We start from the raw sequence: 23,569 nt of genomic DNA, 5'->3' as shown, positions 1-23,569 counted from the left end.
CAGCATAAAACAGGTATTGACAGTATGTGCATACTTTAATTATATAGATTCTTCCAGCCATTGATTTTTGGGCTTTAGCAACTTGAAAATCATCCTGTCCTGAGAAGTAAAGTATTTAATATGTGTCAGCAGAAGGCTGGTCTTCATAGCAAAGCTTGTCCTTTCCATCAGTTTTTTAGTAGCCTCTAAAATGTAAATACCTCTGTATGGTAATTTTTTGTATCAATACACAATTTATCTGTGTAGTTAAAATATGGCATTACTCTTGTCTAGTAAGCATGATGTAACCAGTTCTTCTGTTGTGTAGGTTTTAGAGAGCTTGATATTAGTGACTGATGATAAAAGCCTGTTTGAAAATCAGGAAGACCTTTAAAAACCCATCCTAGCCCTACAATAGTTTAGTAAAGCAGTTTCTAGTCTTCTTTCATCTACATGTGGCTGGGAGGCTGAGAGATGGCATTCCTTACCTTATCCTTGGTTGTGAGTAGTATGGAGCAAAGACCAGGCAATCTATGGCTCCTACAGTAGAGGCTAAAGAACTGTTGAAATTAAGAAGTCAGCACCTCTTTTGGAGATAAAAACTGTTGCCATTAAACCTTTCACCCAGTCACACAGAGAACCATGGCACATTAAGAGAAGTTCCAGGACTTTGTGGCATCTCATTTACAGAATAAAAACATGTCACTGACAGCATTTTGAAGCTGGGGCAGGTCACAGGCAGTCCCATGTCCCTTTGCCCAGTGTGGCACAGGGTCCTGACCCCATGCACAGGGTCCCGTTTCAGGGAACTGGGGAGCAAAGGCTGACTGGAAGCAGTGGCTTTCCTTTAACTGCTTTACAGGATAGAAGTCATCCAAAATTGCTAATGATCATTTTAATATGAAGCATTATGTAAGTGTGGATGACTTTAGCATATTTCAAATACCATTTGAATCAATCTGTGTAGGTACAGTTATAAAACGAGGACATAGTGAGAAAGTAGCTGGGAAATATTTTGCTATCCTATATTTGGGTTAAATTCTGTTTCAGATTGCATTGAAACCCCTCTTTTTTATAACCACTCTTAAAGCTCTTAAAACTAAAGTTATGACTTAAAAATAGTAGTTTAAATCAACACCTTCCCAAGAAAAGGGCCAGGTTTGATTATTTACTATTTCCTGATGAAAATGCACTTCAACCAAAACTTCCTCTGATCAGACACAAATGTATTTTGTCATAGATAACAGAGGCCTTGACATTCTGAGTTGGAGGCTCACCATAGGCCTTAGCCTGTGCCCTGGATTCTCAAGTAAATGCAGAGCCTGGAGAAGCTTACATAAGAGGCCAGCAAGGCAACCTCTGACCCCAGCAGTGGCTGGAGCTCAGGGAACAAGTCACAAGCATGCTACATCTTGCTTAAATGACAAGGCAAAGGAAGCAGCCCATACATATGTAACTTGCAAAACCAATTCACATCTTCATATTTTTTGTAGAATAAACTCTTAGTATTAGGTTTTGAATAAAGGCATGCCCTAGCTTTCTCTGTGGAGCTGAGTTTGATAGCCCTGTGGAACTTCTGAAGTGTTCATCACTGAAAACAGTCCTTTCATCATCACACAGACACAGCTTAAATGTGCTGGGATGCACTCCTGCCTCAGACAGTACATGAAAAGGTATCCTGGTCACAGGTTTAAATCACAGCCACCTGTAAAGCAAATAGTAATGCAGCAGAGGAACCAAAGCCCACAGAAGTGCAGGGTAGTGGTAAGCCAGGCTTTCTTCAGCTCCCATCCTTTTTACTTTACCACAGCAACAAAGGAAGAGAGGAGGGGAAATAAAGCCATGCCCAAAACCCCCCCAAAAACCAGCAGCACCTGCTGTCCTCTTTTACAACATCTGAGGTTTGAACAACTTAATTTCTATGGTTTGGCTTCTTGACTTCAAGTGTTGTTGTGTGACTTCAGGATAGAGGAGTTGTTCTTTGTTCCTTTATCTAAAAGACCTGCAAAAAGCAGCTCCCCTGGAATATTTGTTTTCCTCTGTAGTTGTTATGCAAGCCAAAGAGTAAAGAAGACAAAAATTTTAATTAGGAAACAACTCTCCACACAGACTTTGTTGGTACAACATAGTTATAAGTACATCTACAAACACATACAGGTTCTTTGGACTATGATTTTTTTAAAATATATTTTATATGACAATGCAAACAAATCTGGAAAAAAACAAATTACTTCAAACTTATGTAGAGGTAGCTGAACAGTATTCTGTCCAGTGATATGAGAGTATAACTTAAGTTTAATTTCAAGTTCATTACAGTGCACAAAAGGATGTTTTACAAACAAATGGAATATACAAGTCCACAAAACATTTTATTTAAAATGGCTTGATAGATATATTTCTGGCACTCTTGTAACCACATAGCTTGATGGAATTAAATTGGACAAGTATATGGTTCCAAATTAAGACATCTTACACAGATAGTCTTTTGCTCCTCATTTTTGTACTTCTCCCGTTCCTTATCAGGGAATTATAGAAGCTATTACATTGTTTTTGCTACACTTCTGCTCTGTAAACCTTTGTTCTGCAAACTGAATGTAAAGATTAAAAGCTGCATATGTTTTATATTTATAAAATATATGGCTATGACTATTAAAAAGCTCAAGAATGGCAATAACAGAATACAGGCACTTCTATGTGAGGGTTACTTTAGACCTTATGAAAATCCAACATCAGTAAGCACTTCACATGATACCTGGATGAGTAAGTCAACGTAATAGTTCAGGTTTTTATTATCCACCATTTTAATCCTGTCTAAGCAGATTAGTTTCTTTCTTCTTTCAGACAGTATTTATTTAGCAAAGTGTTTCAAGAGAGTGACTTTGCTCAAACTACCATTTTGCTATTGCCATAAGACTTCAAGTGATTTACTGGGCTTTGGAAATAAACCCCAGCTCCTAAACTACATGCTGCACTAGTTACAGTTTCAGTTGTGAATTAAATGAGAACTAAGCAGGGGTTGAAAAGAGGATTGTTTTCATCTGATGTAGGACTTGGGGGAAATGGGGAGCACTGCCCTAAGTGCATACAGGTCCATGGGGTTTTTATGCACAAAACCCCTATAGATAATTTTCACTTTCTTTTTTAAATAAGTGTTTGTGAACATGTTCTCCCATTCCTAAACATTGCATTTAAATACAACTCCTGTCATTGATTTAAACACCAGTAAAACTTCAGCACCAAGTAGAAATCATTAAAAAAAAAAATTCACAATGAGAACAATCAGCCATTGGAGTAATCTTCCCAGGGAAGTGTTGGATTTCCCAACATTGGACACTGGTAAGATCTGGCTGGATAGCCTGCTGGACCATCTTGTCTAGACCATGCTTTTGCCAAGAAAAGTTGGACCAGCTGATCCTTGAGGTCCCTTCCAACCTGGGATTCTACAACTGTGAAACGACCATCTAAACCAGAACTCAAATCTATAAAGCTCTTTCTCTACAGCACAGATTAACACAGACCTGCTACATCCAAATCCGTGGTTTTTTTTTTTTTTTTTTAGATTTAAACAATCTTTGGATTAATGAATCCATGGTTGAAGTGTTCTGTCAGTGAGCAGTGGTGCAGGACAGAAGGACGGCGAGCCACACGTCTGACAGCTGGCATCTCTTATTGCTACATTGTCATGGCAGATAGCAGCACTTAAAGTAATTACAGAAAAAAAGCAAGAGGAACTTTTACAGCTAACACCAGAATGTCACTCAAGACTTAGCATAAAGGCCTATGACAGCATTTTATCATTTCATTATTAAAACTACTGAACTACCGTCTAAGCAGCCTGTGCATTACCTATGCCCCCACAACATTAATCAATACTTCTGACCACACAGGAAAGGCAAGTTTAAGTCTTGGTTTGTTGGTTTTTTTGTTTTTAGCAGATGAGCAAGACTGGGTATAAAACTGGGCTTGGTGTCTTGAAAAATGTGAGCAGCTTAAATAAAATATTCCCCCAATTAGTATTTTATCTGATCAATGCTATTTCTATAATTAAACTGAAGGTATTTTTAAATCTGTTCAGCTGTTTATTCATGCCTGTGATAAATGTTGCATTTACATCCTTATACTTATTTATGCAACTGAAAAAAATCAGTGGTAGTGTGGCAAACCTAGATTTTGTTATTTTAAACATCATTACTGAAACTTTACCATCTCAACATCATGTAGGCTAAGGGTACTCCTTGTCCAGTTTTTCCTGGACAGGTTTGTGTTCCCTAGCATGTATCTTAGTACTGGTTTTCATTTCTGATGGACTTTGCAGACCTTAACCATTAATCTAGGATGTGTGGCCATAGAGCAGCCCCAGCAAGAATGCTACTGTACCTGTAGAGATGGAATTTTGATTTGCTGTGCATGCAGGTCACCTGCTTGCATGACATGCAGTAGGTCCAGTGTTTCCAGGCTGCAACAAATGCACTGGGTGCTCACCATGCAGGGCATGTACACAAGTCTCTGCTTGGAAATTCTGGCAGCTTTACTCAAGGCTAACAGAAAAGACAATATTCATCTTTAAAATCAAGGAGTCTTTCCATGACATCTTTTCTAAAATAACAAAATAGACAGAATGAGTATGCAGAAGACACAGCGTGCAGGATAAAAAAATAATAACATCAGTGAGAAAACAGTTTAAATTAGGTATTTAAGCTCCTTTTCTCACAGATAAGAGTAACAAAAGTGGAAGCTTTTTCCCTGTGGGAGCAATATGAAACACTTATGCTCTGCAATAGTACATAATGGTTTGTGGAAAAATTGCATTTAATGCAGCTTCACTTCCAAACAAGTAGAAATCACTTTGTTGACTTCTGACCACAAAATGCCATAGCAGGTGTCAGCCACACTCACTTGATACTGTTCAGAAGATGTAGGTGCTTTTATACTTTTTTTTATGTACATTTATGCCAAATTCCACTCATGGAGGAAGTGCAGCAATCCAGCAGCATGGAAGGAAGTTCCAGCATTTCCAAAGTAGCTCAATGCAAACAGGATACAGATTCCATGTGCACCACGAGGGTCAAACACGTTTGTCTTCCATTTGTTTCTTTGGTACCCTTATAAAAAAGTTCTACAGAATTTAACAAAAGGGGAACAAAGGTAGCTTTATGGAAACTACTTTTAACTAACAAATATTTCTGATGAGATAATGGAAAAACATGCAGAAAAGTTACATTAAATCCTACTGCATTTTTTTCATAAAGGCATGAAATGGCAGAGTGCTATCCTGCATTAAAAAAAAACAAAGAAATTTATAGCATTCCATAACATTCTCACTTCATTCTAGTTTTTGCCACTGAAAGGGAAAACAGTAGCTTAGAAAAAAGGCCCAGTTTTGCTCACATTGAAATCAGTGAAAGTCAAAATCAGATGGAGGCAAGAGCAGTCCCAGAAAGTGGTACACTGTAAGCAATACAAGTAGCAAAACAAGTATATGAACTGTTGAGTAAAAAAAAAAAAAAAAAATCAAAACCAAGATAACTTCCTGTTCTCATTTCTGCCCTATTTTTACCTGCTTTATAGCTAGAAGTAATCATGCTAAAATTCACTTGCCTTCCTTGGGAGATAACTATTATTAGCAACACTACCCAATCTCTTAAGAGAAAAGCAATGGCTGGGTAGAGATTTGAAGCTAAGAGAAACCTGAAGATTGGGGTGAAATAAATAGCATTTATTACAACATATTCCTTCTTATGTGACACAAACTACCCTCTGAGTCCTACAGTTGAAAATAACTCCCCCCTCCCCCTCCCATACACACACTCCAAAGCCAAACCCCACCAAACAGTTAAAAGTAATAAAACTCATCTTAACAGCAACAAGAGTTGATGAAAAAAATAAAAATCTATGTATTATCCTACAATGAAATGACACCAGTACTTCCAGTTTTCTCTAGGATAAGCCACTTTCCATATATTGCAGCTCTTTCTTTGCAGTTGCTTGTAGCCATTGTCCACTTTTGCAAGAAAGAGTTCAGATATAAATTCGACTTCAAGTTATTCAACTGTGAAATATTAGGGGTTAGATCCTTCTGTCACCACTATGGTCAATTCCCACTGACATCAACCATCAGTACTTGAATTGACCCAAGCACATAAACACATGCTTAAGCAGGTGCTTTACTGTTTGGTTGTATCAGGAACCTCTCCACAAGCATGGGATGAACCTTCAACAGCTGTGCTTGAATTAACTCAGACAATCTGTGTGTTCAAAGACTTCAAGGCAGGATGTTTTGGGGGCATTCTTGAGCTACAGCAGAACTAGGGATGAGTAGAAAAACATTCAAAGTATTTGAACACAAATAACTGAAAAATTGTCAAAGCAGTTGCTTGTGCACTGCAAAAATCATCATTATTGTCCCCAGTCATAAATACAGGGTAAAAACACTATAAATAGAGCAGCTCAGTTTCCTTTAGTGAATGAACACATAAATAATATAAATTTTAAAACAAAAAAAATCATAGTGCAAAAATAAATTATCAAACAGAAGTTGTGAACATTATTTTACACAATGCTATATAAAACCTGAACCATTTGAATAAAAGACTTTGCAGTTCACTGAAATAATGCATTAACCTTATTATTTCTGCTTCACATTAAACTGCACAGTTTATCCTTTATCCACTTAAAAATAAAAATAAAATAAATTAAAAAAAACCCTTAAGATTTTTAAAAGGTTTATGGCAAACAAGATCACTTTTTGTTCTGTCGCATTTGTTACGAATTTAGCAGTGCAGTGATCGAATACTCGTCTCAGCTCCGAAGGGAAACTATCGACGTATCCATAAACATCCCCTGCTCTTTTAGAAGCCATTCTCTTTGAAACTCAGGGCTTGAAGCATCCTGACAGACTCCAATCTGTACGGCATTATTGCAGTTAGCTGGAGTCCCAGGGGGCAGCGCGCAGCCCGGGAGCCTGCCCAGCCGGGCTGTCGCCGTCACCGCGCCCGGGCGCGCGCCATGAAGCTCAGCACGCGCCGGATGCCGCTCAGGCGCTCCCGGAGCGACTGCATGGCCAGGAAGGGCAGCTGGGCTCGGTTCTCCAGGGGCAGCACAGCCAGGACCCACCAGCACCAGGCTGGCCCGTTGGGGTTTGCCTGCAGGCAGGGGGGGAAAAATGGAAATTAGGAGTCAGGTGCTGACTTTGAGGGTTTAACTCTAAAATCACGGTTGTTGATAGCAATGTAGCAAGTGGATTATTTCACTGCCAGCCTAATGGCTTGTGATTACTGGCTGGCCTGAAACCGGTTACAAACAAGTGGCACCTTCCCTAAAAACAGAATGTTAAAATAGGATGCATTTCTATTACTAGCAGCAATTTACAGGCTGGACCTTCTGGATTTTTTTTAATCTATTTTTTCCCATATTATTGCTGACCCAGATCTTTGGGATTCCTTCTCCCTACTTTATGACAGTACCTCATATTTAGCTTTTGTTATATTCTGTTGTTTTAGGACCCCACCATTTGCAGTCCTTTATCAAAAGTAAAAGTGTCCAGTTGCCTATTTACTTTCAGTCATTTAATTGGGGAAGTAGAGCAGGCAAAAAGGCAGTTCAGGCTCCTGGGATTACTGCAGTGAGACAAATAGTCTCAGAAAGTTGTCAACGTTCAATATCAACTTTTTCTTTGCAACCGTGCTACCACTGGTGTGTGGCAACAGAATTTAGAGGCTCAGCTTACATGGGGTAAATGCAGAGTATTCATATTTTCATCTTAAAACACAATGCCTGCCAGCTTATCGGATATCCCAGCTATTTCTGTCCCTAAAAGTTACATAAGCCACTGATTGTGGATACCTGTGGGTCAGGATCCTTAGCTGGCATTGGACCAAAATGACTGAGAATTCGACTTTTGAGTGCTTGCTTGAGGGAGTTAAACCACGTATAGGCCTGATCATAGACAGAGTCATGGAGAACAAGTAATGCAGCATACTCCTGTCCTTGCACCTGGAATGAGAAATGAGAGGGGGAAGGTTACTGTTAGTTCAGGCTGCATGTTGGGGAAGGCATAGGATTTTCAGGATTGGGTAGGGGAAGAACAAAAAAGGCATGCCAAAAGAGTTCTGGAATAAATAGAGAGCTCATTTGGGGTTTCTCCTTCTGATGACTATCCCCTTCTCCACTATGCAAATTCTTCACTTTGCCTGTATTCTAAACCAAAAATATCTATTTGTAGAATTTGCAGTTTCTGGATTTTCACATGAAAAAACCTTTACACAAATAGTGCACAAAAACAGGAAAAAAAGATTGTGCAAAGTTTTTTTTTTTTTTTTTTAAAATCAGTAGAGCCACAGAGTAGACATTTTATTTTCCCATTACATACCAAAAGCTCTTAAGAATTAATGCAAGCAATTTTGAAGGGTATGATGCACCCAATCCTGCTGCTTCTTACCTGAATAGGGATTTTTAAATTGGCTTCCATACAAATGGTGTAGGGTTCCCCCTCCACCCTCTTATAAACTGCAGTTATTCTGTCTAGAAGAGCAGTAAGATGTCATCCTGGATTCACTTTGTCTGGTCCTCTGATAAATACCTCCAGTACCTGGGCAGTGTGTGTGCAAGCTTGTGCTAACTAGTATGTGTCCCACCTTAACCATGAGCAGTTACTAAATACCACAAATTTATTTTTTTTAGAAACATCTACAAAAAAAACCTCACTAAAAACATACATGCTTAGAATTTCACATGTAATATGGTTTAAATGAAATATTTCTGAATCTACCTTTTGATCCTCAATGTACTCAATATCTGCTGTATTATATCCATCACGCTGGCTGTGCTGGATCACCTTAAATCTCCTCTTGCCAATGCTGTCCACGACAGAGCGACCATCAGCAAAGAATTCAACATTTCTTATCTCCAGAATGCAGCCATAATCTGCAAACCTTTTGAAATCAGAACAAAAGCAAGTAAACAAATCTTATTCTCTCCACCCTGAGTTCCACAGAGCTGCCATACAGTCAGTGCCTGCCACAAAGGTATTTACCAATGTCAGCTCATTTCTATTGTTCATAGCACTGACCTGCTGTAGTTCAAATTATTCCACAATTGTTTGCAAAACTATCAGGAAGATTCAGACTGTCTAATCTGATTAATGCTAACTGGATGTTTTGGAATACAGGAAACATCTTATGAAACAGAAAGATACACAGATCAGAAGCAAACTTTCTCCATAATCTTAATATGTTCAGTCAGTTTGTATAGAAGGACAAGAACAATTCAGAATATTAGCATTATGAAAGGACTAGGAAATCTATGAAGAAAAAAGTTTTTGCACAATTTCAGCAGATTATACTTTGCAGGTGGGTATTTTCTGCAAGTCACACTTTTCACAGAGTATACATACCCAGTAAGTTTATAGAATAGAAAGAAGGAATAAAAGCTAAATAGAGAGTCAGACATTGAAGTCAAATTACCTAAGGCTGACTGTGAATGACTCAATGTAAATGCTCAGACAGTCCTTATGAAGGTCCTGTTATACCTCTGCAGCCTCCACTATAAACATATCAAGGATATAACTATATCCTATCATTTAAGGAAATTTAGTCCAAGAACACACCTTACTACCATTTTGATTTCTTGGGCCAAAACAGTCAGGAGATTTAGAAGCAGGAGAAAAATACACTTGTTTTCATGTATTACAGGAGCTCTGCAGCTCAGTCACATGTGACACACATTCAGTTCTGAGTGTTTTGAGAGAACAAACCATCACATTAGTCAGAATCCTAGTCCTCAAGAGAAAAACTTCTGTCTCCTCAACCTGCATGATCAGGAGGAAACTTTAACCTGCACGATCAGGAAGAAACTTTCTCTACTGGAAAGCTACCACAGATATTACAGCCATGGACCTTTCTGCACCTCTCCACTGGCTCCAGACTAAGAGGGTACCTCAGGTGGTCCAAGCTCTTCACTCACCCCTTGACAGGGTCGCTGATGCACATCCCAAACTGCCTGGTGCCCGTCTCCATGCACCTGCGGATCATCAGCCGGTAGCAGGGCTCGAAGATGTGCAAAGGACAGGGCACTGTAGGATAGGCCATGGTGCACACAAATATGGGAACATTCTTATTTAGGCTGTAAGAAAGAAAGGAGAAATCAGATAGGACGTTTCATCAAACTACTGACACATAAGGCTCTTATTCTTTAAGATTATGACATCTTTAAATAGAAATTATAGCATCTTTAGGATAAAATTCTTACTGGAATAAAGGAAGCTAAAATTATTGGTTAAAGCTTAATTTCATTCTTATTGGAATGGTAAAAGCTAAAATTATTTTCCCTTTAACTGACTAAATACTCTAGAAAATTATATACCACTTAATAGCAGACAATTTTTTCATTAAGCTTTCTGGATTTGTTTGTGAAAGCATTATTGGATCTCTAGTATTGCTTTTATTTATTTCCCTTAATCCCATTTCTTCCCTATCCAGTATATTCCAGACTGCTTCTCACTCTGTGCCTTTTATAGAGGTCCACTGAAAGCAGACACATTGCTTTGTACTTTGTTTATAAAGCAACTTCTGGATTTCTTCTACTTTTCTTTATTCTTTAGCACAGTGTCTAGATTTTATGCTCACTCAAGCACAGTTTCCCCTGGACCCTGTTCTCTGAAATCACATGGTACAGAGAAAGAAGCTCCATCAGCATCTCTGCTCATGTTCCACAGCAGCCAGAGCCACTCACAGCCAACAGCAGCAGAATTAGAGATGGGATTTTACATAAATGGATTACGTACTTGGAAAGCTCTGCTATTTCCTCTTCATAAATCTTTCTCCTTTCAGTGAGTTCTTCTGGAAGATATCTGGCTATCAGCTCCTCCATTAGCACAGTTTTACAGTATTTCCTCATAGCCAAGCACTGCAGCAAGAACACACACAAAGCAGTTAGAACATCCAGCACTTCAGAGTATGGTGCCTGTGCAAAGGGCTTCACCCATTACCCCCATCTCCTGATGTCTGTGACTCTACCATCTGTCACACTTGCCACTCAAGAGTTGTTTTTTTAACTATTCCCTGTGTTACAGACATTCACTTAGGAAATCTGGAAAGCAAAAATCACCTACAGATTTTCTAAGTACAGGCCTGGTGCTAAGGTTTGAACAGAGACTAGCCATGCTTGGCAACTCACAGGAGCGTTTTAAAATTCACATTCTTCCTGAGTTATGTAATATTTCTTTCGTGTTGGGAAATATCAAGGCTGTCTGAAGGTGAAGTGGCTCCTATCACTTGCACTTGAAATTATCCTGAAAAAATCCAAGTATTACCTCTGAGAGCCCTTCCTTGCACAGGGGACATTTTGGGTTGTGATCCAGGCATCTCTCCAGACATTTGAGACAGAAGGTGTGTCCACAAGGTGTAGTGACAGGTTCATAGAAGAGCCTGGATTGGAAAATCCAAGAGCAAAAAGACAACAATATCGTGTACTAAAGCAAAAGAAAAAAGTTGCTACCAAAAAAAGCTGAATTTATTCACTAACTTTACTACTGACTACTACAGGGATAAAGTCGCTTCTTGCTTTTAATTTCTTCAACCAACTTTTGTATTTATTCAGCCTACAGACTTTGTTATAGCCACCCAACATGAAAGGCAGCCCATGAACTCTGACTTCAGTGAATGTGAGGGACAGTATTGTCACAAACTTCCAACAAGCCAACATTTAATTTTCCTCTGTGTGAGCAATAAACAGACCCAGAAGTTGGACTATCTGAGTTCACTAATGAAATTGAGCAATACTTCCACAACTATTACTGAAATTTTGTGATCACTTGTGTGTGTAGAGCTAAGCACAAAACACCTACTTGCAGTAATAGCCCACATGAGTAATTACAATAAACTGGGACTTGGCATGATTCTATTTTTGCCAGCTTTAATGGGTATTTTTCTAATAGAATTTTTAAGTTTCAAGGGACTGCTTTTCTGGCAATGAGTGACAGAAGTTCATGTTTTATCTGGAAGAATATTTATATATATAAAGCCAGGTATTCAAAGTATCATGGTACCTATTCTTTACCCCTTTCAAGCACCTCTATGACACTTATTTTCTTGTAAAGATTTTTTCCTCATTATGATTATGCAACACTGCAAAGTCATGTTTCCTTGTCAATACCTTAAGGAGATGTAAATAACAGAAGTTTTTTAAAAATAGAAATAATTCATATCTAGAAACTAAATTATCTGGAATATACTATATTTTATAACATACTGTCTGAACATTTTAAGGTCTTAAATACTAGTCTCATTATGATTTAAGTGAATAATTTTTCTTAAAAATATTAGTTTATCAAAACAGTACACCATGTTCTGTTAAACATGTGGAAATTAAAATACCTAAACCCACGTTTATTAGCATCTTTGACAAGATGAGTGTATTTAAGAACGCAATTGGCTTTTAACAAGACTGCTACAGAGAGCTCATTAAATGTCATTAGTTACTAAAAACATTGACATTTAAGCAATGGAACATATGAAATAGTATCTAAAATGCCACACCTATCTTATTGCAACTCGATGGTGTAATTGAAAACACTTGTTTACTGTTTCATGAACAGAAACCTCCCTTAAACTATGTGAAACACTGAATTCTACCCCATGTTCCAGTAAGCACTGCATTGCATATGTAATTATTTGGTAGGGACTGATTTCATCTGAAACACAGCATGAAGACAAGGTACTCCTCTTAAGATTCCTGAGCCTGCCCTAGCTCTCACAAAAGCCAGCAGCAGCTTTTCCTAAGAACTCTAAGAGGACTTGGACAAGCTCCATGACTTGCAGAAAGAAATACTACACACCAAGACTTGTCATGACATTATTTTGAGCTACTGTAACACAGAAATAAGACACCGTGGAATAACACTCCTTCCTTTTCTCACTAGTACCTTGCTTTGACTACTTTGTATTTTCTGCTTGCTGCTGGAGCAAAAGTAGATCAATAACATTTTTGCCACTCCATCAGACAAACAGGTTAATAACAGCTCCTGCAGTTAATTGTGAGCAGGTCAGTAGGTTACTGGGTAATTAGTCCAAAGCACTCAGGAACCAAAACCCCAAAAGGCTTCTGAAGAACATGGCAGGAAGTAATTACAATGGGTCTGCATAAATAACCAGCAAGATCTTAGGAGAGCTTTCCTGAGCACAAGCCCTCCTTGTGCAGTGATGTTACAAAGCCAACATCCTTCTGAAGGCAAAGCTTGCATTTAGGACTACAATTCCAGGCACAGCACCTATACCATCCTCTATTCAGTAAAGGAAACAGTAATCCTTGGGCTAATTCCTTTACAAATGCATTGTAGTCTGGCTGTTTCTGATTTAACAGAGGATAAGAAAGTAGGATTGATTAATTTTATTTAAAACATCTGAAAAATGGTTTGTGGACACGATGATAAACAAGCAGAATCACCAAACCATTCAAGACAAATTGTGTGGCTTTCTGTTAGAGGAAAGTTTTGCTCTTTGCACTATTGAGTGTTTTGACAGCTGCACAAACTTTTGGAACATATTTCAGCTGTAGACAGGCAGAGGGAGAGGGGGCAGATCTGATTTATTCCAAGCAAAAGCAAATCAGACAATACAGCAGTTGGTCCTCAAAGCTTTCAGTTTGTCTGAAACAAACTGAAGCCTCCTCCTCTGCATACAAACAACAAAATCCAGATTTCTCAAAACACAAGCCTTCAGAAGTAAATCCCTAAAGAGGCTATCTGCTATTTAAGAACTTTAAAATATTGTGCAAAACCAACCCCAACATGAATTATAGATAAATCTGGGTAATTAAAAAAACCAAACAACCCAAGCAACGCCCACTGCAGCAAGTGAAACACCTTCCCAATATTTCTGAGCCACTAACTCCCCCCATAATGTATTTGCCAAAGTGAAAGTGTTTTGTACAAAACAAGCAGTAAAAGAGGTGCAGTTGACAACTCCTACTTGATTTACTAAGCCATTGCTGTTCCCAAGAATAACTGCTATTTTATTAATAACAATTTTCTCTACTGGAAGAAGAAATCTTCAAGCAAACAGAGTGACTGCCTCAGTAAAGTGAGGAACACATCTCTTAAGCAAGAGTTAAAGACACTCTTGCTTACTCACAAGATCCTCCTATTGCAATAGCACCAACACAGTACTTCACATGCAAACTCACAATATTCACTGGATGTGGTCTCTTTAGATTTTTTTATGCTTTTCTGACCACCAGCTCCACAAATTCCCAGGTGACAACTGTGGGTTAATGCACTGTGGCAGTGGCTGGGTGGGTGTCAGTGGTGAGAGCAAATCTTTCAGACACCTTCTCTAACATGCTTAACCCCCCCACGTGACTTTGTGTGCCCTTTCCAAAGCAATCACTAGCCCAGAGAAGATCAAAGAGTGCCCATTCATCAACAGTGCTCAGAACCAAAGGTCTAGAAATGCATCACTGGAGTAAAAATCACAGTCAAAGCTAATTTCATGTCACAGGCAAAAATAAGTACCAAGCAAGCTAGAAAATCTCTAGGTCATAAAAGGGAGGAAGATACAGCTGGAAAGCCAGAGATATCTGTGAGAAAAGAACACACCTCATACACAGGGAGCAGTCCAAATCTGATGGATCCACAACTTCAAATGGAATATGTTGTCCAGTACTATTTTCCCTAATATCAACTATGTCTATCAATAAGAAAAAGAAAAAAGCAGTTGAACAGAGCCATGCAAGCACAATGCCACCTCATGTATTTACACCAGCATCTGATATTTAAATGTGTGTTGTATATTCTTCCAACTTACTGAACCATGAAGCATCATTAGAGTAATTTCTAGGCAAAGCCTCAAATTCAAAAGCCTTGGCACAAATCATCACAGTTCCCCTTAATTTTGGTCACATTATACCCCATATACACTTACAGAGGGATCAATCTGGCCTTGCATTGCCAATCAAAGTCAAAACTCTTTGTTAGTGCTGGAAGTCTAAAGTGAGACAAACTCTTCTCTCCTACCATTGTAAATACATCCCACAGCATGAAAACAAGGCCAGATACCAAGAACAAATTGAGTTTGTACTTTTAAACTTTTAGAATTATTACAGAAAGTGCTAACACCATGTGCAACACTGATGCTCTTTTAAAGACTCAGAGCTCTGCTGAGAAAAGCACATGACCCAACCTTCTTTGCCCCTATTTAGACATTTTTTTCTCTACACACACTAAAGCTCCCACAACATGCATCCCTTGATTAGACAAAAGAGAAAATATAAAAGGCAAAGTGGAATGTGGTCCCTCTTTGTTTGAATCTTACAGAAGAAAAGGTTCCATGGGTGGCCTGCCATGGAACCTGTCCTGTAATTCAACATACCTTTCTTCAGCAGTTTGCAGGGCACCTCAGCATTTCTCATCTCCTCTGAGCAGCACTTCCTTTTCAGGAGGTTGCATTTCTCAGAGAGGAGAAAAGTAGACTCTGGCATGGAGGTGAATTTGTTCTCCTCCTCTGAGCAGTCCTTTTTGCTCTCTGTAATTTGTATAGGTTTCCTCAAACTACCAGAAGTAGTTACATTTGGTTCCTCTTGAATGGAAAAACCCTTTTTCTGTTCCACATTGACCTGTGTGAGGAGAGGACTGACATTAGACCCATCTTCCAACAACTTGCTAAGGAAAAACTCAACCTGTCAAAAATCTTTAATATTATAGATCACCAGGAAGGACTTTGTAAGTCAAGAAGCGAGAGTTTGAGAATTGCTAATCCTAATTTAAAAAAATTCAACCCCAAAAAGCAAGCAACCAACAAACTTGATCTCCCCTCCCCACCATTGAGGGGTTTTAGCCCTTTTGTGTGGCTTTAAAGCTCAAAGGTTGTGAAACTGAACTCAGGCAGAAATGTGGTTAGATCTCATGTTAAATATATTGTTATCACTGAACCTATGGGAAAATGCACATTATTTATATCATGGTGATGGTATCCACCAACAGAAAAACCAAAACAATCCAGTTCATTTTAAAGAAGCAGTAAAAACACACAAAATTTATAAGAGAGAAAATGTCCAGAGCTTCCTCTTGCAAGGCAGATTCCTTTCTCAGAGCAGAAACCACTCAGGGTTTATCCTGCTATGGCCACAGGACATCCTGTGAGCAGCCACTGCACTGACATCACCTGTCAGCTCTGTAACATCACCTCCCTGGATGCACCCAAAACCAGACACTTGTGATGTGTAACAAGCAGGAAGATGAGTGAACTGTCCCTTGAATGGCTTTGTGAAAGTCATGCAAAAGGGTTTCTTGTCAGAACAGCCTAACAGCCTTTCCATGGGGCAGTGTCACTGAGTGTTCATCAGTCTCCACAAGGCAGCTAAAACCTCCACTGCTGTCTGTAAGGACTAGCCAACTTTTCTCCTAAATATACAATATCTGCAAACACCATTCCAAAGTTCAGGTCTCAGTGAAGCAGAAGTGATCCTTACAAACCTATGAATGTAAACTTCTGCAGCCATTTACAAAACTGCAGCTGAAAAACCAAAGTTATGAAGTAGCTAACATATCTTATGTAGCTCTACAATAACATCTAAGTATTGTAGAGACTGAGTATAGAATGACTTGATTACTGGCATCACCAGCTTTAGCTCAGGTTGAAGCTCTAGATTTTAGCATTTCAAGTTGAAGTTGTAGAATTTAGTATTTCACAGCATTTGAGGGTATCTAAATCCAATCTACAGAGGCCCCTTTCCAATACCCACTCAATTCTGACATAAAATTTATTAGAACAGAGGACTTCTATTAAAGAAAAAAAGTCAAATAAGGAGACTTCAGTAAGCTAACACTGTTTTGTATGTTCTGAAGCTCAGTAAAAATTTGAGAAAATGTATGCTCCAATCTCCCAGAGGCAAAAAGGAGAGAAGGCTTCCCAATGTGAACACAAAACACATAACAAATTAAAAACCACACATCACACTTGATCTTTACCTTGAGCAACCTCTGTAGGTTATGGCTGGTGCCTCCAGATCCCACTGAATTTAGGAGATTCCCCTTTAATCTAGAGTGATGTGACAACAGCTGCAGGATATCGGGTAAGTGTTCCTGAGCATTTCCCGGGATGAGTGAAAACAAACTAAGTAGAAGCTGTGATATAAAACAGAACACTTCACTGCTTAGTTCCTTGCTTGCAAACTCTAAATGAAAAAGCAAGTAAGGGAACAGCTGAAAGAAGCATTCAGGATTTTGTTAAAACCATTTAGAGCCCTTTAAACTAGGGTAGGAACAAAAAGTGCCAGAGCTAATGCAACACAGGCCAACAGACAGCAAGAAACATTTTCAGAGTTAAACAAGACCACAGAGTTATAAACCATTCTCTGTGATGTGACACACACATGCCTTTGTCCTCTTTGTCCTGCTATACAGGGCTCACCAGAAGTTGTTAACATCTTTCTTAAATGTTTTTGGGGTTGTTGTTCTGGTTTGGTTTTTTTTGTTTTTTTTTTTTTTTTTTTGCTGCACATCATCTTTCAGTGGAGTTTACCAGTACAGAAAGCACTCATCTCACAGGCTTAATCCAAGATCAGCTGGGTAAATGTGTCTAATATTGTCAACTGTAGCTATTTTAAATTCACTTATGTGAGAATACAAAAAAGGTAGGCAGTAGAAAAATGCCATTTTTTCATTTTCTATAGGAAAATAAGTGAATCTGTTTCAAGTAGCAGCTTGAAGCCTCTTGTATGGCATAGATTATCAGATGAATATTTAAGGAAAGAAACAGACCTGAATAGAAGATTCACACTTCAAAAACTAATTTCAACATACTTCTGAGGTGATCCTGCTGATGCCTGAGGAAGCCACATGACAGCTGAGATTTCTATTTAAAGCCAAAAAGGATTTCACAGGATCACACTATGTCCAAACTAACACAGGCAGACAGTTAATACAGGCAGAAAATCACAACTGCACCCAAAGAATTTGGTAAAATGTAGTATGCCACTGTTATGTGACCAGCCTTGGAAATGACCCAGTAAAATATTGCATCATGGATGAACTCTGTGTCTGATGAGTGCACAAGTAATTCTTTCAGTCATAAGAAGCCTAGTTTTTCTCAGAGACCCACTGCTCAGAAATTCAATGCCTTGGAAATGGCTATCTGGAGTCAGAATTCAGGAACATATCTGTTTGTTTCTGGCCTTTTTGCTCTAGTGCACAGAAAGTCTTCCAGCATGACTGTGAGCACAAATCATGACATAATGACAATGAAAGGCTGCATGGAAAACCCTGGGAAAAAAAGCAAACAAAACCCTCAAACATCAGTGACAAAAAATCCTCAGAGGCTGAAATCTCAACCATATATAAAATGAGATAGAAATTTGATTTCACTATAACCATTCAGGTTATACTCTCTTACCTTTGTGAATAGTTTTTTACTCTAAGAATTCTACTGAGCGTAGAAAGCCTTACGTGCTACAAAACATAGAAACCCTCATGTTCCCATCCCACCAGTGATTGGGAATGGCATAAATACACTGCCATAAAGGAAAATAAAGCTATTATATTTTTATTGCCATAGGATATCAGAGATTTGAGGGGTGGGCAAAACAGCAGTATTCAAAAAAGCCATATAAGAATTCCCACACATTGCAAATTGCATCTGAAAAAAAAGCCTCACTGCAGATCCATTTTTTTTGCTAATTTAGCAGTAATTATTAGCAACCCTAAAAAGCTATTTTAAAAATGCTCTTCCTTTGTTGACTGCTTCCTCTTCCACACCTCCTGCACACACTGACACCGGGGCAGTGTGACTGGCAGTAGGAAGAAAGCTGCTGCTCCCAAGTGGAGTTTGATGAGTGCTGCGTGTTGTGTTCTGCCAGTCACTGGCCTGATACCTCATTCAATAGCAACTCCCCCTCTTCTGCACTCCAGCACTGGGAATAGATTGCCAGGCTAGGAATCAATTAGAAATTTGAGAATCACAATAGTCTGTGGGTGGCAATTATTAACAATTCAGTTTTCCTTCAAATTTTTTGATGCTAGCACTGTAACTGTTTCCACTGAATGGCAGCTGATTATATTTTCTTGCTACCTTCCTATCTTCAGATCAGCAATACACAACTTAAATGTGAACAACAGTCTGGATTTATATCTCCATCCAGCTCTCTGCAGTAATGAGAGAGGGGAAAAGAAAATAAAATTGTTTCCTCCTTTATGAGAGGCTCCTAAAAACAACTGTGCAGATCCAGATGACTTAGGAAACTCACCTTTTGTGCCTCAGACTTGGCTGTCTTGTTCCCAGTATCTAGAGCAAGGCAGAACAGAAACTCCCTTAAAGCTTCTTCTGTTTTCCCCAGATTAGCTAATGCTTGTCCTTTCCTTAGGTGACCCTGCAAAGAAACACATCCACAACTGCAGCTTTTGTCAAGAGAATATGCAATAAAACCACAGTGAAAGTATAAAAGATCTTTCTGAAGAAGGAAAAGTTAGACAGGAAAAAATCACTATAACCATGTCTTACACCTAGACACCACCAGTGCCTGGGATTCTCAACACAACAGTCCTGAAAACTACAAGCATAAACAGGATATTCTTCCACTCATGCAAGTATGATTCTCACAGCACCTGAGCCCAACTGATATTGGAAATATCTACCTTCCCTACATCCATCTCCTAAAACAGTCATTTTGTCCTTAGCATTCATTTTTTAGAGAGTTCACAAAATTGATATTCATCCAAGTCAAGGATAAGAGCCATGGCTCATTCTCCAGGACTAGCACTCTCTTTCTTCACCCCAGGAAGCTCAAGAATATATTGGTTAAATGTCTGTAAATTGCAGGAGTCCAAGAAGTTACAGGACTTAAAGCCTTCCTCAGATTCCACTGTCTGACCAGTCCAACCATTTCAGGGCACTATCAAAGTTTTAAAAAAGTACAGCTGGAGTCAGAACTTACTTTCAACCAGTATGGCTGGAGCCTGCACGCCGTTTCTGCATCGTGCAACGCATCTTCACAAGCTTTCAAAGTGGAGTTAATCTGGGACCGGTTGCTATATAGTAAGTGGTCATTTGGAGCTGTAGGAAATAGAAAAAGTGATTGAGTAGGTAAAAAGAAATTAGTTACATAAGCTTTATTCCTGAATTTTTAATTTTTTTTTCAACACGTGTTGGTGCTTCCAAGTTGCACAAACCCACAAAACATCCATGTACTAAATTAAATCTGGAAACCTCTTTGGGCAACTCCAGACAAAATGCCAGCTATGTCTTATATAACTGCAGAGAACATTGCATAAATAAATGCGGAGACACTCACACAATAAATTACCAGCACTGACTGAGGATCAGATGGTTGGTAGAGACACACAGGAGACATTTAAGACAGCAGGAGGGATGCTGTCATACTGTAGGGAGGAGTTTCAAAATTGGTAGCATCAAAGTTTTTAAGTGATAAATTAGGGTCTTTTAATTGCAGAGCTCAAAACACAGGAAAATTAGAATCAGGTAGGGTTACAATGATCACCGAGTTACACCCACTGCACCATCGAGACACAGCCTGTGCTGGGAGAAGGCTGGGCACTTTTCTTGGGAACATTTTCATTTAAGTGAAACGCTTCCCTGTAACACCTTGCCTTTAACTTCTACTTAGTACTTGCAGCGCGAGTCACTTTTTCTCAGGAAAAACTGCATGTAAAGGACCGCATCAAAAGTTCTCCCTGCGCAGCCCCGCAGGCGCTTCCCGGCGATGAGGAGGGAGCGCGGGGCCGGGCGGGCCGGGGTGCAGGACACTCCCGCCGCCCGGACACGCATCCCCGGCGCTGCCTCGGCGGGTGCTCGGCGGCGATCCCCGCGCCCGGAGCCTTTCCCGGGGCGCGGCGGGATGCCCAGGGCGCGGCGCTCCGCTCCCCCCGGCTCCGCCGGTTACACAACGGCGCCGGCCGGGGGGAGCCCAGCCGGACCGCAGGCTCGGGCTTACGCAACCGCTGCTCTCCTGACCCAGTTTCACCGCGGGCCGAAGAGCCGAGACCCCTCCCTGGGGCTCCCCTCCAAGGCCCTCCGGACACCTGCCCCAGGACCCGGCTCGGGGAGCCGGCGGCGAGACGGAGTGCGTGCCCGGCACGCTCCCGGATGCCGCGGTATCCCCGGCCGAGCCCGGGGCTCGTCGGGACGAGAGGCGCCGGAGAGGCCGCCAGCGAGCCCCGGCCGGTGGAAAGTTATCGCTCCCCCGGCGCGGAGCCGGGGACCAGCACGGGAGGGAGGGAGCCCTTACCTAGGCTGACCGCTTCGTTGTACTTCTGCAGGGCGGCTTGGAGCTTCTTCTCCTTGTAGAGGAGGTTCCCTTCGTGCCGGAGCTGCGAAGCCTTCACTTGGCAGGGGAACCACTTGGTCAGCAGGTTGCTGAGGATGACATTGACCCGCAGGAGCTGCCCGGCCGCCGCGCCGCCCGCCTCCTTGCACAGGACGCAGCGGGGCTCGGGCGCCCGGTCCCTCTCCAGGCACTTTTTGCAGAACGTGTGTCCGCAAGGCAAGGAAACGGGCTCGAAGAGGAAGCCCTGGCATTTGCGGCACCTGAAGACGTCCCACTCGCGGGGTGCCGCGGGCTGCCCGGCGGCGGGCAGTCCCTCTTTCATCCGGACGCTCTGCGCCAGGCACTCCACCAGCTTCTCCAGCTGCTCGGCGCGCAGCTGCTGGTGGCGGGACGCCAGCTGGTACAGCGGCAGCGCCTCGTGCAGCCGCCCGCCGAAGGCCAGCGCGTCCGCCCGCCCGAGCAGCACCTGCCACTCGGGCCCCAGGCCGCCGCCGGGCGCCTCCAAGTTCTGCGCCTGCAGAGCCCCGGCCGCCAGCTGCAGCACCAGCTGGGGCTCGGGGCGCGGCGGCAGGTGCGAGCCCATAGCGGCGGCTCTAGCGCGGCGGGCGGCGCGGGACGCCGGGAGGCGCGGGCGCGGCGCGGCCCCGCCGGCCCATGGTGCTGCTGCCGCCCCGCGCCGGGAGCGCCCCGCGCCGCCGCCGCCGCTTATATAAACCCGGGCACGTGACGGCGGCGGCGGCGCTCATTGGGCAGCGCCCGCAGGTTGTTACAAAACCAGGCGGTTTTGTAACGCGTCGGGCCCGGCCCGCGCCGGTCCCGGTGCTCGCCGCTCCCCCCGGGAGGGCTCCTCCACCCCCTCGGACACCCCGTCCCGGCGGCGCTTTCCCCGGCCCGGGGGGGTCCGAGCCGTGCGGAGAGCTGGGGTGCCCGGCTGTGGGGCGCTGCCCACCGGGCACACCGGGCGCGGAGTTGGGTTTGACCCGCTGGTTTGCACGGGCGCCTCGGTGAGACGCGGAATTCACTCTAGGGTCCGGTGTTTTGGTACCTCCGGTAGTGCCAAAGAAACATCTTCTCGAAGTGATTTTGAAAAGCGAGAATGCCGTTTCCTCCTAGGAGCTTTGTAGCTACACAGTTAATCATTCTCTTTAAGGGAATTTACTGAGTAGTGAAGCTATTTTAATGTCAGGTACTCCTGGTTTTAGAACAACTAAGGAAAACATTGTTGTGTTTATTTAGTTTTGCAGTGTGGCATGTTGCAGAGCTCTGCTTGCCCGTGCCAGACTCTGGATGAGAAGCACATGCCCTCTGATATATCTTTGTTTTATTTAAGAGCAGCTCTGTTGACCGTTTCAATCTGCATGTTCCCACCAATTCTTGTTAGATGAGACAGTTGCACTAGTTGTGTAACTGTCTGTGCTAAATGTAGTCTAAGGAGAAAATCACCTGTGCTATTACAGAAAAGAAGCTGTTCTAAAATAAGTTGTGTAATGCTTTTTGTTTGCAGCTTTATGCATATTTACAGTTACCAGAAATGCCCATGTTATGTATATGTACACTTACACTCTAAAAATATAGAGCACTTTTCACACTGTCTTAAAATCCACTGCAGAATTCGAAATTTCTGATGATATCCTATTACTGATATAATCAGCCTCCTCCTGAAGCTCAAGAGAGAGGATGTAGGAATAATTTCCATTTTCTTACTTGCAGAAGTGTCTGGACTCCCCAGTTTAGACTGTGTGAGCTAAGGGACAAGCCGTGCCTCTGGAGCTTGAACGGACAGGAGAAAAGACAAAAGAAAGGAGAGGCAACCTGAGTTTGCAAGACCTTGTTTAGGGAAGATACTTGAGAAAATTCAGATTACCTTAGATTTAAAGAGAAAAATTAGTTTAAAGCTGCTTAAAATCGGGATTTTTATCTTTTAATGATACACACTAATTCTGTGATGTTTGTGTCCATGTATAGGCAATATTATGCTTATACAGAACATCAGTTCTGTACCTGGGAACAGAAGACAACCATCAGACCCTTCAATTGTCTTTTGATTCTTGTGATGTGAGGACATTTTGCATCTGCCAAAAATTTGGCCCTTGTCTCTAGACAAGGTTCTCTTGAAAGATTCTCAAGATTCAAGATTCTCTTCTTGAATCTTTAAAAAAAAGAGAGAAAAAGTTAAACATCCAACTGCTGCTCTCAAGCAAGTCCTTTAATTAGAAAAAGAATTGAATAAGCACTGGCTTCAGTACTTCTTTCTGCCATAATTTAAATCAGACAATAATCCAAAGTATGGCACAAGCTGCCAACAAGTAAACCAAAGAAA

The 23,569-nt window shown here is 41.3% G+C and overlaps 1 protein-coding gene across 2 annotated transcripts; it reads right to left on the bottom strand.

Moving 5' to 3' along the window:
* Window positions 1–2,044: 2,044 nt before the first annotated feature.
* Window positions 2,045–21,958, bottom strand: LONRF3 (LON peptidase N-terminal domain and ring finger 3). 2 transcript variants are annotated; one of them, XM_030228751.2, is made up of 12 exons: window positions 21,211–21,958; window positions 19,900–20,018; window positions 19,213–19,335; window positions 16,940–17,095; window positions 15,342–15,585; window positions 14,570–14,660; window positions 11,288–11,402; window positions 10,760–10,881; window positions 9,940–10,098; window positions 8,747–8,909; window positions 7,822–7,971; window positions 2,045–7,121 (listed from the first exon to the last, which is right to left on the bottom strand). In XM_030228751.2, exons 1-12 carry the CDS (start codon window positions 21,830–21,832, stop codon window positions 6,963–6,965), a joined length of 2,223 nt encoding a protein of 740 aa, XP_030084611.2. In that variant the 5' UTR covers window positions 21,833–21,958; the 3' UTR covers window positions 2,045–6,962. The 2 variants fall into 2 exon arrangements, with proteins under 2 accessions (XP_030084611.2, XP_050830338.1); XM_050974381.1 differs by lacking the exon at window positions 16,940–17,095.
* Window positions 21,959–23,569: the final 1,611 nt, after the last annotated feature.

This window comes from Serinus canaria, chromosome 4A (genome assembly GCF_022539315.1).
Source record: "Serinus canaria isolate serCan28SL12 chromosome 4A, serCan2020, whole genome shotgun sequence".
Lineage (NCBI taxonomy): Eukaryota > Metazoa > Chordata > Aves > Passeriformes > Fringillidae > Serinus > Serinus canaria.
The sequence above is the reverse complement of the archived record's forward strand: the minus strand, read 5'-3'. Positions and strand labels throughout refer to the sequence as shown.

What these genes read in the sequence shown, in the direction of transcription:
- LONRF3 (XM_030228751.2), bottom strand. Translation starts at nt 21,832, where the DNA reads ATGGGCTCGCACCTGCCGCCGCGCCCCGAGCCCCAGCTGGTGCTGCAG. An exon ending in CCAAGTCTGAGGCACAAAAG is followed by an intron (nt 17,096 to 19,212) that starts GTGAGTTTCCTA and finishes TTTATATCACAG; the next exon opens with CTTCTACTTAGTTTGTTTTC. An exon ending in AGTACATTGAGGATCAAAAG is followed by an intron (nt 7,972 to 8,746) that starts GTAGATTCAGAA and finishes TTCTCATTCCAG; the next exon opens with GTGCAAGGACAGGAGTATGC.